At 37.9% G+C, this 16,052-nt stretch overlaps 2 protein-coding genes across 6 annotated transcripts; one reads left to right on the top strand and one right to left on the bottom strand.

The window, feature by feature from the left end:
- Positions 1–1,191: 1,191 nt before the first annotated feature.
- Positions 1,192–9,196, bottom strand: LOC133457058 (RNA-binding protein 39-like). Of its 5 annotated transcripts, none has more exons than XM_061735912.1 (16): positions 9,110–9,190; positions 7,833–7,890; positions 6,386–7,664; positions 6,199–6,248; positions 5,745–5,942; positions 5,368–5,421; positions 4,998–5,115; positions 4,736–4,888; positions 4,482–4,619; positions 4,321–4,386; positions 4,040–4,244; positions 3,850–3,936; positions 3,674–3,767; positions 2,321–2,426; positions 1,861–1,939; positions 1,192–1,754 (listed from the first exon to the last, which is right to left on the bottom strand). In XM_061735912.1, exons 3-16 carry the CDS (start codon positions 6,410–6,412, stop codon positions 1,654–1,656), a joined length of 1,476 nt encoding a protein of 491 aa, XP_061591896.1. In that variant the 5' UTR covers positions 6,413–7,664; positions 7,833–7,890; positions 9,110–9,190; the 3' UTR covers positions 1,192–1,653. The 5 variants fall into 5 exon arrangements, with proteins under 5 accessions (XP_061591896.1, XP_061591898.1, XP_061591897.1 ...); XM_061735914.1 differs by having other exon boundaries at positions 6,386–6,724; positions 9,110–9,179; XM_061735913.1 differs by lacking the exon at positions 9,110–9,190 and having other exon boundaries at positions 6,386–6,724; positions 7,588–7,664.
- Positions 9,197–12,312: 3,116 nt separating this feature from the next.
- On the top strand, positions 12,313–15,717 carry LOC133456347 (small ribosomal subunit protein mS25-like). Its single transcript, XM_061734825.1, has 4 exons — positions 12,313–12,519; positions 14,507–14,613; positions 14,708–14,795; positions 15,283–15,717. Exons 1-4 carry the CDS (start codon positions 12,386–12,388, stop codon positions 15,470–15,472), a joined length of 519 nt encoding a protein of 172 aa, XP_061590809.1. The 5' UTR covers positions 12,313–12,385; the 3' UTR covers positions 15,473–15,717.
- Positions 15,718–16,052: the final 335 nt, after the last annotated feature.

The raw sequence follows: 16,052 nt of genomic DNA, 5'->3' as shown, positions 1-16,052 counted from the left end.
CCATGATTTTATTAATAGATCCATAGTAAAACCGATTCGTACTGGCTTTTTTTTTTTTTTACTGTTTTTTGGATGTGAGATCTTTCAAGATATATGGAAGTCTCTCCATGGTGTAATATTATCTAGCTCCAACATTTCTGGTCATTTCAAAACATTCAATTTCAATTAAGAATAAAATAAAAAATGTAGTGAATAATTTGATCATTCTTACAAGTGTCGCTACACTAAATCCCCCTTCACGGACTGCTCTTAAAAAAAATGAAATCTTATTTCAAGTGTCTAAAACACAAATACTACCATTGCAATCGAATTGTATACTCTGATTACAACTCAATTTGAACCCCTTGTACTTGTCAATGATTTTCCTTATGTACTAATTTTTCATTCGTATTTATCTTCTTCCTTTCCCTTTATACAATCTCAATGTAATAGGTGGTGTGATTGTTCTCTCAATTTGATGTACTTATGTTTACATGAGTTTGTCATTGTTGTAAAAAAAGAACTTGATACGTGTGTTTACGTTGGAGTCGCAAAATGGCAACAATGTTTGCTTCCTTTACAAGCAGGAAGTGATTTGATTACGTTGGTATTAGAGGAAAATGTATCATTTTCGAGCATTAACACAGCCAATTACCCCCCCACTGCGTTAAATCGACGCAGAGCCTACGGCGTAGGGTACGCGGCGACGCGCACCGTACGGTGTGGCGCCGTGTTCTATACGCCGTAAACTCTGCGTTGGTGTAACGCGGACCATAAATCAGCCTTTAGTGTTGACGTTGACCCCGCCCCCACACTGTACGACGCATGCGCACTGAACAGCCGCGAGCGCGCTCTACCACCACGTGCTCCACTGTGCTCAGCTATGACTAGCTTTTAAAAAAAACACCATTATGGCTTTTGTTTTTCCTTACAATTGTGAGGGGTGCAAGCCCAACAGTACACGCCACTGTCCACAAGTTACAACACTGACTTACGTGCATCTTGAGTTTAATAAAATGAAGCCAACCAGTTGAAATACAAGTACAAAGTATTAAAATGACTACCAAGAGAAGTACGGGATAATGTATATCTTCTCCAATTTAAAAATAAATTGAAAAGTGAAACAAGATAACCACTTCATCCACCATTCATTTAGAGCCAATGGAAGAGAAAACACTCACTCACACACACTAACACTAACACAGGGCCGACTGCTGTAATTAAGACTTTAATCACGGAGAAATTTCAAATTGAACCTAGACTGAATCTGAAGAAAGTTTGTCAAAGTTTGTACAAAAACAGAAATTATGGCAATAAAAAGTAACAACTGAATATTGCTGACATTGATAAACGTTTGGCATTTAAGGCCTAATAACCCAGCACATTTCTGTACCTCTAAATTTAAAATTGTTGAATAAGCAGGTAAGATAATATTTAAAAACATACAGACAGGTAGGATTCCTGCAGATTACTTCTCAATGGTAGCTGACAACACAAACTCAAAGTGTGAAAATCAATTTAAGAGGGGGGAAAAAAAAAAAAGAAAAAAAAAAATCAATTGTGAATATGAGGCCACTTTTATTACATACGGTAAACTAATTTCAATGCATCCGTTTCAAATGACAGTTCCATGAACGCAAATGTGTATTTACACTGACTCTGCAAAACATACGACTATCGACGTGAAGGCATTAGAAGCTGCTTTGCCGTTACTGAATCTGGGAAAAGGTTGTGATAAGTCGGCAAGGGAACGTAGGCAGCAGTTATCATTTTACCTGAAAAGGAAAGAAAAGAGGTTATGGGAATCAGCAGGTTATCTTTTAAAACAATACATTTTTAAAGATTTTTTTTCTTTTAAATCAGCAGTTCTACATCACACACCTGCAAACCAGCGTCCATGAAGTGCGTTTACAGTTGCCATTGCTGCAGGTATTGAGGGACACTTCACATACACATTACCCTACGATGAAAGAGATTGTAAAACCTTTAATTTTGGGAAGAAAACGAAAAAAGAAAATAGCCACAACACATTTTATGTACTCACTCATGAATATAACTGAATGATAAATTATAGTGATGTTAGGATTTCCAAATGATTGGGAGGGGTACGGTCAAATTTTTTTCTTTATTTTTATTTCACTAACTACATTATTTGTCCATCAGTAAGTGTTTCACTATTAACAATTTATGTCAGGCGGGGGGTCGGCATGACATTCAACCTAGAGTAGAAGTTGTAGCTCGTTAGCTGATGTCAGTGTTGCCAATTTAGTGACTTTATTGCTATATTTATCGAGTTTGCAGACAAAGTATTTTTGAATTGATTCTGAATCATCCAACTCACTTGAGCAGAGTTCTTATCAACGTAGATATGAACAACTCCTCCGTGCTTGTTGCATTCCTCAATCACATCATCCTGGATTTCATAGGCCCAGCTCGGATCATTTTCTCTAAACAAAAAGAAAAGAAAAAGAACCATTGAAAAATTGCCAAGAAAATGAACTAACAATGCAAGTATTTCCAAAAACCATTTAAGACCCTGTTTAAACTAGGGATGTTAATAATTAATCGATTTTCGATTAATTGCCGTTATGAAATTACCCGATTAAAATTAACGATTACAATTAATCTATTTATTTATTTTTTTCGTTTAATTTCACCAGCTGGTACTACGCCCGGACCACATTTAATGCGACACAACGCTCTGCCGCCGCGGCGCGCACAGAAGAAAGAGACGGCGGATATGTTTGGTTTTAGTAGTATCATGCTCAGGCAATGAGTCTGCAATGGCCCAGACGGGAGACACATGTAGCTCAGTGCTTAATTTTATTTTTAATCCACTCTATATTCTTGTGGTTGTTCTCCGATATGTTCCCCTAAAGCCTGAAGGTTCCGCCTTAAATCGACGCAGAGCCGCCGCCGTAGCCTACGGCGGCGGCTCTGCGTCGTTGTAACGCGGAACCATAAATCAGCCTTCACCCGGTACATACATAGGTTTCTCTAAACCTCTGTCCCCGCTACAGTTTTAACTAAAAGAAAATCTGCTCCAATACAGCAGGTCTCATAATTTTATTTTGAACACTGCCAAAACTCTAACTTAAAACGTAACTAGAACTTAAAATTTGCTTGACACAAATTACACTATTATGGCTGCTGCTACTACTAATAGCCTTGAAGTGCACTTTATATTATATTCCTTGTGGTACAAAAATGTCTTTTTGTTACTTTTGTATTAAATAAATAAAAAATAAAAATAAAATAAAAAATAAATTTGATTAAGGAATACATTAAAATGTCCTTTGTATTTTATATAAGCAAAAAAAATTATGTTTGTATCTCAGATGGGGGAAAAACGCCGCTTATCAACTAATCGATGATCGATCGATAAGGTTATCAACTATCAATTAATGAAATAATCGATAATTTGCATCCCTAGTTTAAACAAAAAACATACTGACATTGTGTGTATGCTGAAAGGGACCCTGTAATATCTGTTCTCGTTCATACTGGCTTGTATTATGCTAGCACATAAAATGCAGTCTGAAGGTTGGAATGCAACTTTTTATTATTAGTCTAAAATTAAATTCAGTCATCACTTTCACCAAGTTGTTTTTGTGGATGGGTTTTACTGACTACCAGTATGAAAAAGAAGATAACTATTGTTCATATAAAAAAATATTTAAAAAAAAGCGCTTACGCTTGTGGGTCAAACAGGTTGGACAGCTGAAGACAGTGTGTGGCCAGCGGCTGTGATGGGAGGTTCAAGGCTTGGCTTGGAGCTGGAGCTGGAACTACAAACAAATAATCTGTCAACATTTCCCAAAGGAAAAATAATAATAAAAAAAAAAAAACTTTTGAAACAATGATTCTCACCTGGTGGACCAGCAATGTTTCCAAAGGGCATAGACCCAGTCATCTGTAAAGCCTGCTGAGCTGCAGGAGGGATCTTCAGACCAGTTCCTGTGGAGAGAGGGAGAAAATGCACAAAGAAAAGGCTGTTATATTATAGCAAATGCTATATTTTTAGAGTTAATTATTTTGGTACCAACTGTACAAAACAAACCTTCTGCTAGTCGAGCCATAAGCTGTAGACGCCCTGTTGTCCCTAGATCAATACCAGTCCTCTCAAGTTCATCATTATCCAGGAATGAGCTTGCTGTTGATGAGTCTGAGCGCTCCGTAACATGCCCCACCTTCATGGGACGCCCGGCCAGCTCAAAGCCGTTCAGCTGCTCCAATGCCTTTTTTGCACACTCTGCATCTGCAAACTTTAAGGTCAAAATGTTACAGAGCAAACTCTGTGACAACGACAGCAATGATACCAAACAGGAAAGCTTCAGTTACCGATATGAAGCCGTATCCTTTGGAACGCCCAGTCTCGCTGTCCATCATGAGCTGGATTCCTTCAATCTTTGTTATAAAAAAAAAAAAAAAAAAAAAATCACAGGTTTAGATTACCATAATAAAACATCTTCATAGAGAATGTGAGTTGTGTTGCTTCTGACCTTTCCAAAGGGCTCAAAGATCCCTCGCAGCATTTCTTCAGTGATGTTGAAGTGTAACGATCCCACGTAAAGTCGCATTGGCCCAGCACTGCCCTTCTGTAGGTTATTGGCTGCAGCTGCAGCTCTATTTTTCTCTGCCTGTAAATGGATGTATGTACACAGGTTAACTGCACAAATCTGAAAATGAACTATAAAAATAGCACTCAATGCCATTTTATTGAGCTACACAGACAACATTAAGTTGGGACACTCACCTGAGAGGCCTGAACAATGATGGGCACTCCTAAAAGCCTTTGTCCAGTGAGGCCAATTGCCAATGGTACAGAAGACGAATCCACAAATTCAATGTATGCAATACCCTTTGATCTCCGGGAATTTCTGTCAGAGATTATTCGCACGTCTCTGACCTATGGAGGGAAAAAGTAAATTTTTCAAAATCCATTACGAAATGGTTGTAAATTGGTTAACATACAGCAACATGGGGGGAGGGAGGAAAGTAAGCAAGTAAATAGATACCTTTCCAACAGCTGAGAAGAAATCTTCCAGGTCTCGAGCTCTGATTCTTGCAGCAAGCTGCATGCAGAAAACTGTTCGAGCATCCCGCTCTTCTGGTGTTAGATTGTCAATTGGTTGTCTGTGAATTAGAAAAAGAAGAAAATGTATTATTTTTGTCTGTGGCGTATTTTCACAATTGAGTGAAAAAAGTAAATAACACAAAGCTCCATCTTAGGCTCAGACAGTCTAATATGATTCTCGTGAATTTCTTCTTTTAAATTCAAGATACTGCTTCAACCTCAAAGAAAGTTGGGAAGATGTTTGACTTTCTTCTCTCTGTAACAACTTATGTACACAGACTTGAAAAACACTAATGGGACTCTTCACCTACCTGACAGGACTCCTCTCTTTTTTAAAAGGGCTTCGACTTCTTGATCGTTTCCGGCTTTAAATAAAACAAAAAAAACAAAGAGGAAAAAAAACAAACTATTATTACTTTATAAGATTTGACTTGAAAGTTTTGAAGCGTTAGGTAATGAAAAGGACCATGTTTTAACCTATAATGAAAATAATGTAAATAGAGAAGCTGGAGATAAGAAATATTTGCCTACATACTGTGTAACCTAACACACCTATGGTCTCAAAAAAATAACTGAATAATTGAAACCTGAACATTGCTGCAACAAGCACTTTCAACTGCATTAAACTGCACAAGAATTCAGGTATTGACAGGGGTATATGCATAGTAATTTCATAAATGTCACATACACTGGGCTTCTTCGTGATTTGTACCGCCCAGGTCGCTCCTTGCTTCGGGAGCGGCTTCTATGGCGTTCTTTGCTGCGACTACGTTTTTTTTCTCGGCTCTTGCTCCTCTTCTTAGTCTTCTTTCTGTCTCTACTCCTGCTCCTACTTTTGCTTTTCTTCTTCTTTGAGCCAGGGCTCCGGCTCCTGCTCCTCCTCTTCCTGAAATAAATTACAAGCACAATAAGTAAGCATCAACCACAGATAAAACACAAGTAAAAACCTGAATGTGGCTGGCAGATGTCATACACAGTAAGGAAACTAGTGAATTTTAAAATATCCCTCTCTCTCTGGCTGAGGGGAAAGATGAAGAATAAATTAACATTGACACGCCACTAAAAACGCTTGCACCTAAATCAATTTACAGGGATGTTGATTTTCCTGATTTAACATGTTAAAAGAGATGCGGGAAACTTACTTCTTGTTGTGATCATCATGTCCATTTGCATGAGAGGACTTGTTCTCATCCTAAGCAAGGTTTATAGAAGAACATCATGAGGACGTAGATGAAACATTTCAAGTCGTCAAGGTAAAGGGGGTGGGGTGGGACAAGAGAAAATGTAGAATATATTTAATTAATAATAATAATAATACAAACATCCTACTTTCAAGTCTGGACAGTGTGTTTCCATGACCCCAATAGCTTCCCATCCCACTCCTGTCTTACGTCTTTACATAGCTGCTCAACACTTAATGCAACAATGCAAAGTTAAGGAAGAGTGTCCAACACATTAGCAGAGTTCAGGAAGACAACAGTCAGGTCTTCTCCACCATTTCCCCTCTAACAGGTCGTACCAATGCCACTATTTGTGCCTAATCATGTGACCACGCATGGCCCATGGCCACTAAAAGAGATCCTGTGTGGTTGGTGTCAGTCCAGTGATCTTCACCCATTTTCGTTCTTGGACTGTAAGAGCTCGATGCCACCTCTGTCACATCTTGCCCTGAAGCAAACAGGGATTCACACTTCTTAGTAATATTGACGCCCAAAAAATAAAAAAAAATAAATCAGCCACCTGTTACAATATCATCATATGTAGTTTGCATTATTAATACTTACAACTTTTTTGACTTCAGATGGAATTAATTACTGTATATACATAGTTTTGTAAAAGAAATACTAGATAAAAAAGGTATTTTACACTCATTCTACTAATATATCAATATATATGTTGTGTAGCATGCAATAAACTCAAGATGTTGATTTCACATTACAGCTGTCTAAGGCAAAGAGACAGTATTCATATTTACCAAAAAGTGAAGTATATATATCCACATTACAGTGCAAGACTAGAACATTGTACAAATGTTTACACCATTAAACGCTGTTGGATTCATTATCAGGATTTAAGACATACCAAAATCTTCTCTGCAGTTAAAAAATGCAATTAAATGTGTATTAGTAATCTGAGGTTATGCATGTGAGCAAAGCTTCAGAGGGTTGAATAAAAAAAACATACATTTTAAATACAATATAAGGGTCATTTATAATTTGAAGTTATGCATGAGCGCAACTTCAGAGAATTGGATAAAATAACATAATAGTTACAAGACTTTTTTTGATGAAAGCACAATACAGAATATTTGGCCCAAAACAAAATGAGAAGTTTGAATTCAATTTATGGTAGGGAACAGCTTAAAGGTGCAGATTGTAAATCTGAATACTGCCTCCTAGACAGCTAAAAGATGGGCTCATCAACCATTGGCATTCACCTTGTTGCAACCGAATAGGGATTGGATGTTCTAGGTTCAATCTCTTTTAGTCCTAAAGTGAACCACAGTACATCAGTATATGCGCAATAACTACCTTCCTTTTTTTTCACAGTTCACAGTGGAATCAAAGATGAATTCATGGGAGTAGAGGTGAGATATCATTAGGGAAGTCTATAAAGAGAGATAGATGTGGATTTATTTATAATTCTGTATTGCGGTTTTTATACTCAATCACACCACACAACATTCAAGTAAACTTTTTCACAATAGCAAATCTAAAGATCTATAAATAGAGTATAACAGTACTATAGGACTCATTCATGAAACTATCAATCCCACCTTTTTGTATGGTGCCTCCAGCATGGCCTCAACGTCAAAATCATCAGCCATATTGATCCTGTGAAGACAAAACATTCAAATCACTGCTCGGCACGTTACGGTTAAATGCAGAAAAACCTTGCTTGAAGGTAAATACAGCTATAAACATAGCTTTTGTGTCACACTTACATGTTTCAGATCATGAAACAAATGTTAATTTAATGTAATAGACAAAGATAACCTGAGTTACCAGAATGCCGTTTTTATAAATATATATATAAAATACATTTTTGAAAAGAAAAAACCGGAGGAAAATAAGCATGTGATTAATCAGACATTAGGGTAAAAATAAACTTATAGAGATGCTGTTTTTTTTAGTCAACATTCAACTTATTTTTTGTATCGTATTATCTCGTTAAGATATGCAATACAATAAATGGATGAAAAATGCTGCCATTAAAGTTTAATTATTGATCCCAACTTGTTTTTTTGCCCTCCAATTGTAAACCCGATGTAATGTTTTAAATATACGAATTGGAGTAATTTGATCATTCTAGGCAATCCAATATTGAAACGCATCCCAAAAGGTCCTGGTTAAGCTACAAGAAAGAAAAAAAGTGCATTAGAAAAAGTTATTCAAATCGTGCTTTAAGTACAATTATTGAAAAACACAGCCATTACGTGGCTGTGTTTTTCAATATTAGCTCTTATTTTTGTTTTAACCGTCCCAGTTTTCAACAAATAGGGTTCACTTTGACAGATTATCAATTTTTTTTTTGTTTTCATTAGTCCAACAGCGTATTAGCAGACTCAAAACAGCGTTAAGAAGCGCTAGAAGTTGGAGTCACACGCGTCCAACTCACCCCCGAGCTAATGCTAAGAGAGCTGCACTTCGGTCGCCCCGGGTTCAGATCGTTTCAAAGCTCGTTTAAAGCTCGTTTAAAGCCGGTTTCAGAGCTCGTTTAAAGCTTGTTTCAGAGCTCGTCTCAGCGCATGTGAGCGGCCGTGTAGGTTAAATCAGAGCAGCAGCGGCCGAGGTGAGCGGGCCTCTAGAGCTGCAGCCTCTCGGTTACTGAGCGTTCGCTCCACAGAAACAAAGATGGCGGCCGCGGCGGCAGCGCCTCCGCCAGCCCGCAGATTAGCACACAAAGACGCTACCGACTGGAAATGACGGGCGGCTGTACGCCAAAGTCCGTAATATCGCGGAAAATGTACTACTGCAGAGGTTTTGTATCGACAAGACTATTCGCAGCTAACACAAAAGTTGAATAAAGTCGCAATTTTCAATGTTATGTAACCTTTTTTCCGCTCCAAGTATTAGCAACTATTCGTAGCAGGTTGTAGCCTGGCGTCCTTCTTCCGTCTTCTTCCGCTCTCTTTCTTCTTCTATGGTTTTTGCTGCGGGTGTGAGAGTACTGCCCTCTACTGGACACACGCGGACTAATTCGATTCGAGGTTTGATCAGAATGTCAGAATCAGGTTTATTGGCCAAGTCAGGTCAAATAAGCAGAGGTGTCAAAAGTATTCACATTCATTACTCAGGTAGAAGTATAGATACTACAGTTTAAAAATACTCCTGTAAAAGTATCAACTCAAGTTTTTTACTCAAATAAAAGTATAAAAGTACTGGTTTCAAAACTACTTAAAGTATAAAAGTAAAAGTAATGTAAGGGGGGAAAAAGCCATTAAGGACAAAAGCCCTTGAAATGAATGCATCTTAGTATAATGCAAATATATTAAAGAACCTTATATGTGTACTATTGAGCATTAACATGTGTTTCAGAGAGCAGGAGATATGATGACTAGTTTCCTATAAGTATTGTAATGGTGCAAAAAGTCAAACTTCAGAGGCATGTTATCATTTATCCTAACCTTTATTGGAATGTACATCCAAGTTTAGTTGCAGGAATCTGAGGGAACGGATGTAAGAACAAAACTGGACAAGAACATCTGAAACAACCACAACCAAATTCACTCTATCCGGATGGAGCAATTTAACTGGATAGTTTTTTTTTAAAGGCCGAAATGAAATAGAGTAACAAGGCTGTTTTTAAAATGTAAGGAGTAAAAAGTACAGATAATTGCGTGAAAATGTAAGGGGTAAAAGTAAAAAGTAGTCTGAAAAAAATTACTCCAGTGAAGTATAAATAACCAAAATTTCTACTTAAGTAAGGTAAAGAAGTATTTGTACTCCGTTACTTGACACCTCTGCAAATAAGACAGGGAATTTGACTCGGTTATTTTTGCTCACTGTACAGTAAATAGACAAAGTCAATTATTAACATATATACAATTACATTTCTTAATTTCTTAATTTTCCTGAAAGGTGACCTTGTAAGTAGAAAGGTGCCAATAAATAAAATGTATTATTATCATAATCATTACTAGGCCTATATACTGGCGATCTGCGATGTATCAGCGCCATGTGCAATATGAAAAAGTGATGAGAAAACAGCAGGATTCCCAGGCGAGAGGCAGGGGTACACCCTGGACATCAGTCCATTGCAGAATCAGAGTCAGGTTTATTGGCCAAGTCAGGTCAAACAAGACAGGGAATTTGACTCTGTTATTTTCGCTCACTGTACAGTAAATAGACAAATGACAGCTCTTATTCATATATACAATTTTAAAAAAAAAGTGAAAGGTGCAGCAGTATGAGGTAGACATGGTTATTGAAAGGTGCATTGTTACAGCATATGATTGTGGTTATTATTATTATTATTGCACAGTTATTGATTACTCTGAGACTCTATGAGTGATGAGAGTTCCTCAGAACAACAGCTTGGGGGAAGAAACTGTCTCTGTCTGGAGGTTTTGGTGTATAGTGCTCTGTGGCGCCGTTCAAACAGACTGTGTCCTGGGTGTGAGGGGTCTGCAGAGATGTTACCTGCCCGTTTCCTGTTCTTTGACAGGTACATGTCCAGGATAGATGCGAGGTTAGTCCCAATTATCCTCTCTGCAGACCTAATTGTCTGTTGCACAATTATTCAATTATTATTGAATTATTCAAATCTAAATTAAACCTTTTTTGTAAAAAATTATTACATGGATACATCTTGTAGATTATTTTTAAATGAACTTCTTTAGACTTAGGTGAAAGTGGAAAGGAGAGGTAACTGATTCTTATCTTAACTAAAAAACTTGCGGTGTAAGGTCGAAACATATTTTCCTTTTCAATGGTGAAGAGAGAGTAAAATTAGTTCTCACGAACTAATTGCATTTTTTGTCTAAAAAATTACAAATAAATAAAGTAAAATTTATCTTGAATTATTTTCTTGATGAAATTGTCAGGTATATCCAATGAATAGGCTGGGTAGATGAGCCTAGATAGACATCTTGTGAAGTAATATTCGTCCAAAAATAGACGAGTCTCTTTTACAATGCTGTATGTTATTAATTACAGTCAACGATTGCCTGACAGTTTTATCTTTTGTGAGAACGAACCCTAAATATTTTACTTCACTCTTTACTGGAATATTATGCACATTAATCAGAGGGATGTCGAGATTAGGCAATAACTCACACTTCTATTTAAATGTAAACCTTCGAAAACAAAGACACCTTGTTCAATATTGCTGGAATCTGTGTAGTGTCCTTTAGAAAAAAGTGGTGTCATCTGCTAGCTGACTTATAAACAATGAACTTCCCATTACATTTAGGTTCAACATTTAGACTGTTTTTTATTTTACAAGGATCCCTAATAATTCAGCCAAAATAATAAATAATAAAGATGAGCATGGACAGCCTTGATGAATACCTCGTTCACTTTCAAAATGCTTTGATGTTCCTGCAAAGAAATTGAACTATTAATATATATATATATATATATATATATATATATATATATATATATATATATATATATATATATATAACATTTCAATTAGGCAGAACTTTTCCCCAAAACCAAAATATTCCAGTGTTTTTATACTAAAAGGATGTTCAACCATGTCAAAGGCTCTGTAAAGTCCAAAAATAAATAATACTTCAATTAAATCATTATAATCTAATAAATCTAATATCAACCTTATATTGTTATGTTAAGATCTATCTCTAAGGAAATCAATGTGTGTAATCTGTGTGATACTGTCCCTTAATTTGTCAGCAATCACATGTGATATATATATATATATATATATATATATATATATATATATATATATATATATATATATATATATATATATATATATATATATATATATATAGTACCCTTGTAATTTGCATAAAATAAAACCCCCTTTATATCCTCTCAAAAGAATGTATAAAACTGAGAGGTCAGACCAAATCTCACAATTTCTGAAGTAGCTAACCATAAATCTATTAATCTATTCTAGATTTACAACAACCTGTCTGGCTGCTGGATTCCTAAATCTCTAAATATCTATTACATTATTTGAGTCAATAAATCAAATACAATCTTATTATTGCCTTGACAGCCAAAGCTGCGTCTCCTCTTTATGACGTCTATGGAGTACCGGCCTTTACGTCATCAGTAATCGTCCGTACGAGCATGAACGCTGAACGCAAACAGAATTTAGTTGGTGTCTTGTAAATAAAACAGAAGACATAAAATGCCTATGAAGGGGAGGTTTCCGATCAGGAGGACTCTTGAGTATCTCCAGAAGGGTGAAGTTATATTTAAAAACAGAGTGAAGATCATGACGGTGAATTACAACACACACGGAGAGCTGAGCGACGGAGCAAGGTCAGAGACACGAGAATACTGAAGATTACACTCAAGTTATCACACAATAAGACACAATTATACACCACACACTGCTCCAATATAGATGTACACAGTTTACATTAGTGTACACAATTACGGGGTTATTAATCCGTGTCAGCTGCTTTGGTGTTAATAAAATTAAGAACAATCTTCTGGAGGTGATAATGATACGGCACCAAAACAGTGATGATTTTTCAGATGAAGGTCACTGGTGCTTTAATCCTCCTAAATGTGTCTGTTTGTATTGGTAATGTAGTTGGTTAGAGTCACTACTGGTAGCATCAGGAGGTACCAGGACCAGGTCCAGCTCCACCAACACAGTGAAGGTTTGCTGTGTCTCCAGAGCAGGGACGTGTGTCCAGGAGAGGCAGTTCCTGCAGGAGAGCTGACAGAGCAGGATCAGTCTGCTCTGAAGGAGGAACAGGACGAGGACTAGCAAAGCCTTCTCTCCATCCTTATCCCCCTTTACCTCAGTGCAGCCTTTGGCACCATTTCAAACTCCATCCTCCACAATAGACTCATCCATTGGCGTCACCCACACACTAGAGATGGGCGGTATGGACTAAAAGATTTATCACGATAATTTCTGGCATTTATCCCGATAACGATAAAAATACCAATTCAACTCCATCTTTGTAACTATAAATCTATCTCGCTCTCAGATCCGCCATGTTTGTTACACAAAAACGTCATCAACGGGAATCTTTCTTTCTTTCTTTCTTTCTTTCTTTCTTTCTTTCTTTCTTTCTTTCTTTCTTTCTTTCTTTCTTTCTTTCTTTCTTTCTTTCTTTCTTTCTTTCCTTCTGGCTCATATCTATCTATCTTTCTTTCTTTCAGGCTCATTCCTTCCTTCCTTCCTGTACGTTGTGCGTTTAACGCAGAACTATAAATCAGCTTTACACAAAAACGTCATCAACGGGAATTTATCATTTTTACCGCGAGATGACAAATTCTTACCATGGGGAATTTTTTTGACGGTATATCGTGAACGGTAAAATATCGCCCATTCCAACCACACACCCCTCCACTTATCTCACAGGCTGCACTCAGTTCGTACAGCTTAAATCTGTCCAATCCGACCCCTCCCCAGTCATTGCAGGTGTGCCCCAGGGCTCCTCCCCCGTTGCAATATTATACACAAATGCAATATTTTCACTGCTTCGCTGATGACAACCAGCTCTACCTTTCCAGTAAACCAGACTCCATAATCCCACCCTCCTCCCTCCTCCCCTGCTTATCTGAAATTAAATCCTGGTTCACCTCAAACTTCTTGAAATGAAACAGTGAAAAAACTCAGTCTCCCCTTCCCCTGAGGTAAAAGGTCTGAATGCCATCCTCGATAGGACACTGTCATTCAATTCCCATATCAATATCACCCAATCTACTTACTGCCATCTTCCTAACATACATTGACATGCCCCTCCCTCACTCTCCACACTGCCTGCCCGTGCAGGACAGTGGTCATTGAGGAACAGAGTTGGGAAACACTGGGCTAAACAACAGCACCCTGACTGCCATTAGGTATCTACATAAAATCTTTGGACTTGTCAGATTCTGCGCTGGTTCAGTGGGTCCTGGTACCTCCTGGTGTTTGAAAATGCCCAGCTTCATGTGGTGAGAGTATGCAGCCACTTACTGGAGGATGAAGGGATGGACACTATTGACTGGCTGCCACATCACCTGACCTAAATACAACATAAAACCTCTGGGGCATGTTTTAGTTGGAAGCACTGGATAAACTGTGTATATCACATTTATCTACTGGCTTTGATTGATGTGTGTGTGTGTGTGTATATATATATATATATATATATATATGTATATGTGTGTATGTGTACGCTTCTGACTTCAGAAACTTTCATTTGAGAAATGAAAAAAATGTGCCAATTTTCTCCTTTTATGTTGAGTCTGATGATCTGTGGTGGGACGTTCTTTCTAAATTGTGTTCTCTCATCCTGTTTTGCAGAAAGTTTGTGTTCTTCAATATTCCCCAGATTCAGTACAAAAATCCTTGGGTCCAAATAATGATGTTCAAAAACATGACACCGTCTCCCTTCTTGAGGTTCTACTTGGGTCGGTAGTCTCGTGTGTTCTTTTATCCTATGATGAAATGAGGCTCTGTGTCTGGTTTGCGCTGATTTCTTTCTTTTTCTGGGTTTCTGTGCAGATGACGGGGAGCAGGTGCTGGTGGACGTGGAGGGGAAGGATTACAAACAAATTGGACAACATGTTAAGAAGATTCTGGGGAAATCAGAGTAAGTCTCATGTTTCATGAGAGCTGAATATCTGCAAACAGCAGAGTCTGGAAGTATTCAGGACCTTTACTTTTTTTCCCTTTACATTGCTGCACATTTAATTTCAAATGGATAAAAAGGTAGACGCATGGTGATACTTCTACAAGATGATGTGAGGTTGCTTGCTAGGGAGGTTCTGCAAAAAAACTGAATTGTCTGAATTGAAATTTTTTCACAAATGTCTCTTAGTAAGTAGTAAATATGGTGCTAATATCAGAGATGGTACAGTTCTATTTAAAAAGCCCCACTTAGTTATAAGCCGCCTTTACTCAAGAGTAGACCGTTGAACCTGCGGCTGATAAATGGAGCAGTGTTGTTTTTATTCACAAGTTGTAGTTTGGTAGTTTTTTCCTACTGGAACATGTCAAAACATCCAATAAGAAAAAGGTTGACTCATATCCAGAACAGATGATTTACTTGTGTTTATTTTACTCACTTCTTTCAACAGAGAAGTTTTACAAGCTGAGGCGGAAGCCAAGATGCAGGCCTCCAACCCGGCCAACTTTGGACCCAAAAAGTACTGTCTGAGAGAATGCATCTGTGAGGTGGAGGGCCAGGTGCCGTGCCCTGGCACCACACCGCTGCCCAAGGAGATGACCGGCAAATACCGAGCCCGGATGGCAGAGGCCCAGGAGTGAGAAGCTGACGGGGAACCAGCCTTTTTTTTCACTGGACAATATTCTGGTATTAAAATGGTTGATTTACGTCTTTTTCAAACAACCATATGAAAGGACTCACAGTCTGCTCCAGTCTACAGCAGCAAGAGCCTCCCAGCTCACAACTTTGTTATTCTTCACAGCTATACATTCAATTTACATCATGCAGAGCTGGGTTCTGGATGTGCCGGAATGATAACTTTTTAAATAAAAGCCATGCTTGACCAGGCTCTGGTTACTGATGTTCTTCCTTTCCTCTGGAAAATCTAAATTCTCAGTAATCCTAACCACATGACACGCCGATCAGCTGCTAGATTAACACTGACAGGGGATAACAATCATCTCTATGCTGCAAAGTTCTACTGGTCTGGTTTGGTCTGGACTCGTGTGGACATTAGTTTCACTCCAGACTCAGCACTTGCAGGTAATGACAGACCATAGAACATGTGCAACTCCCTCCTTTACCCAGCCCTGATTTTCTCCACCTCCTGATTTGAGCATTTGAATAAGGTCTGATCGAATAGCCCTAAACACAAGGATGCAAAGGACCAGCTGCAAGATG

Source organism: Cololabis saira, chromosome 12 (genome assembly GCF_033807715.1).
Source record: "Cololabis saira isolate AMF1-May2022 chromosome 12, fColSai1.1, whole genome shotgun sequence".
Classification (NCBI taxonomy): Eukaryota; Metazoa; Chordata; class Actinopteri; order Beloniformes; family Belonidae; genus Cololabis; species Cololabis saira.
Note: the sequence above shows the minus strand (reverse complement) of the source record. Positions and strands in the feature narration are given on the sequence as shown.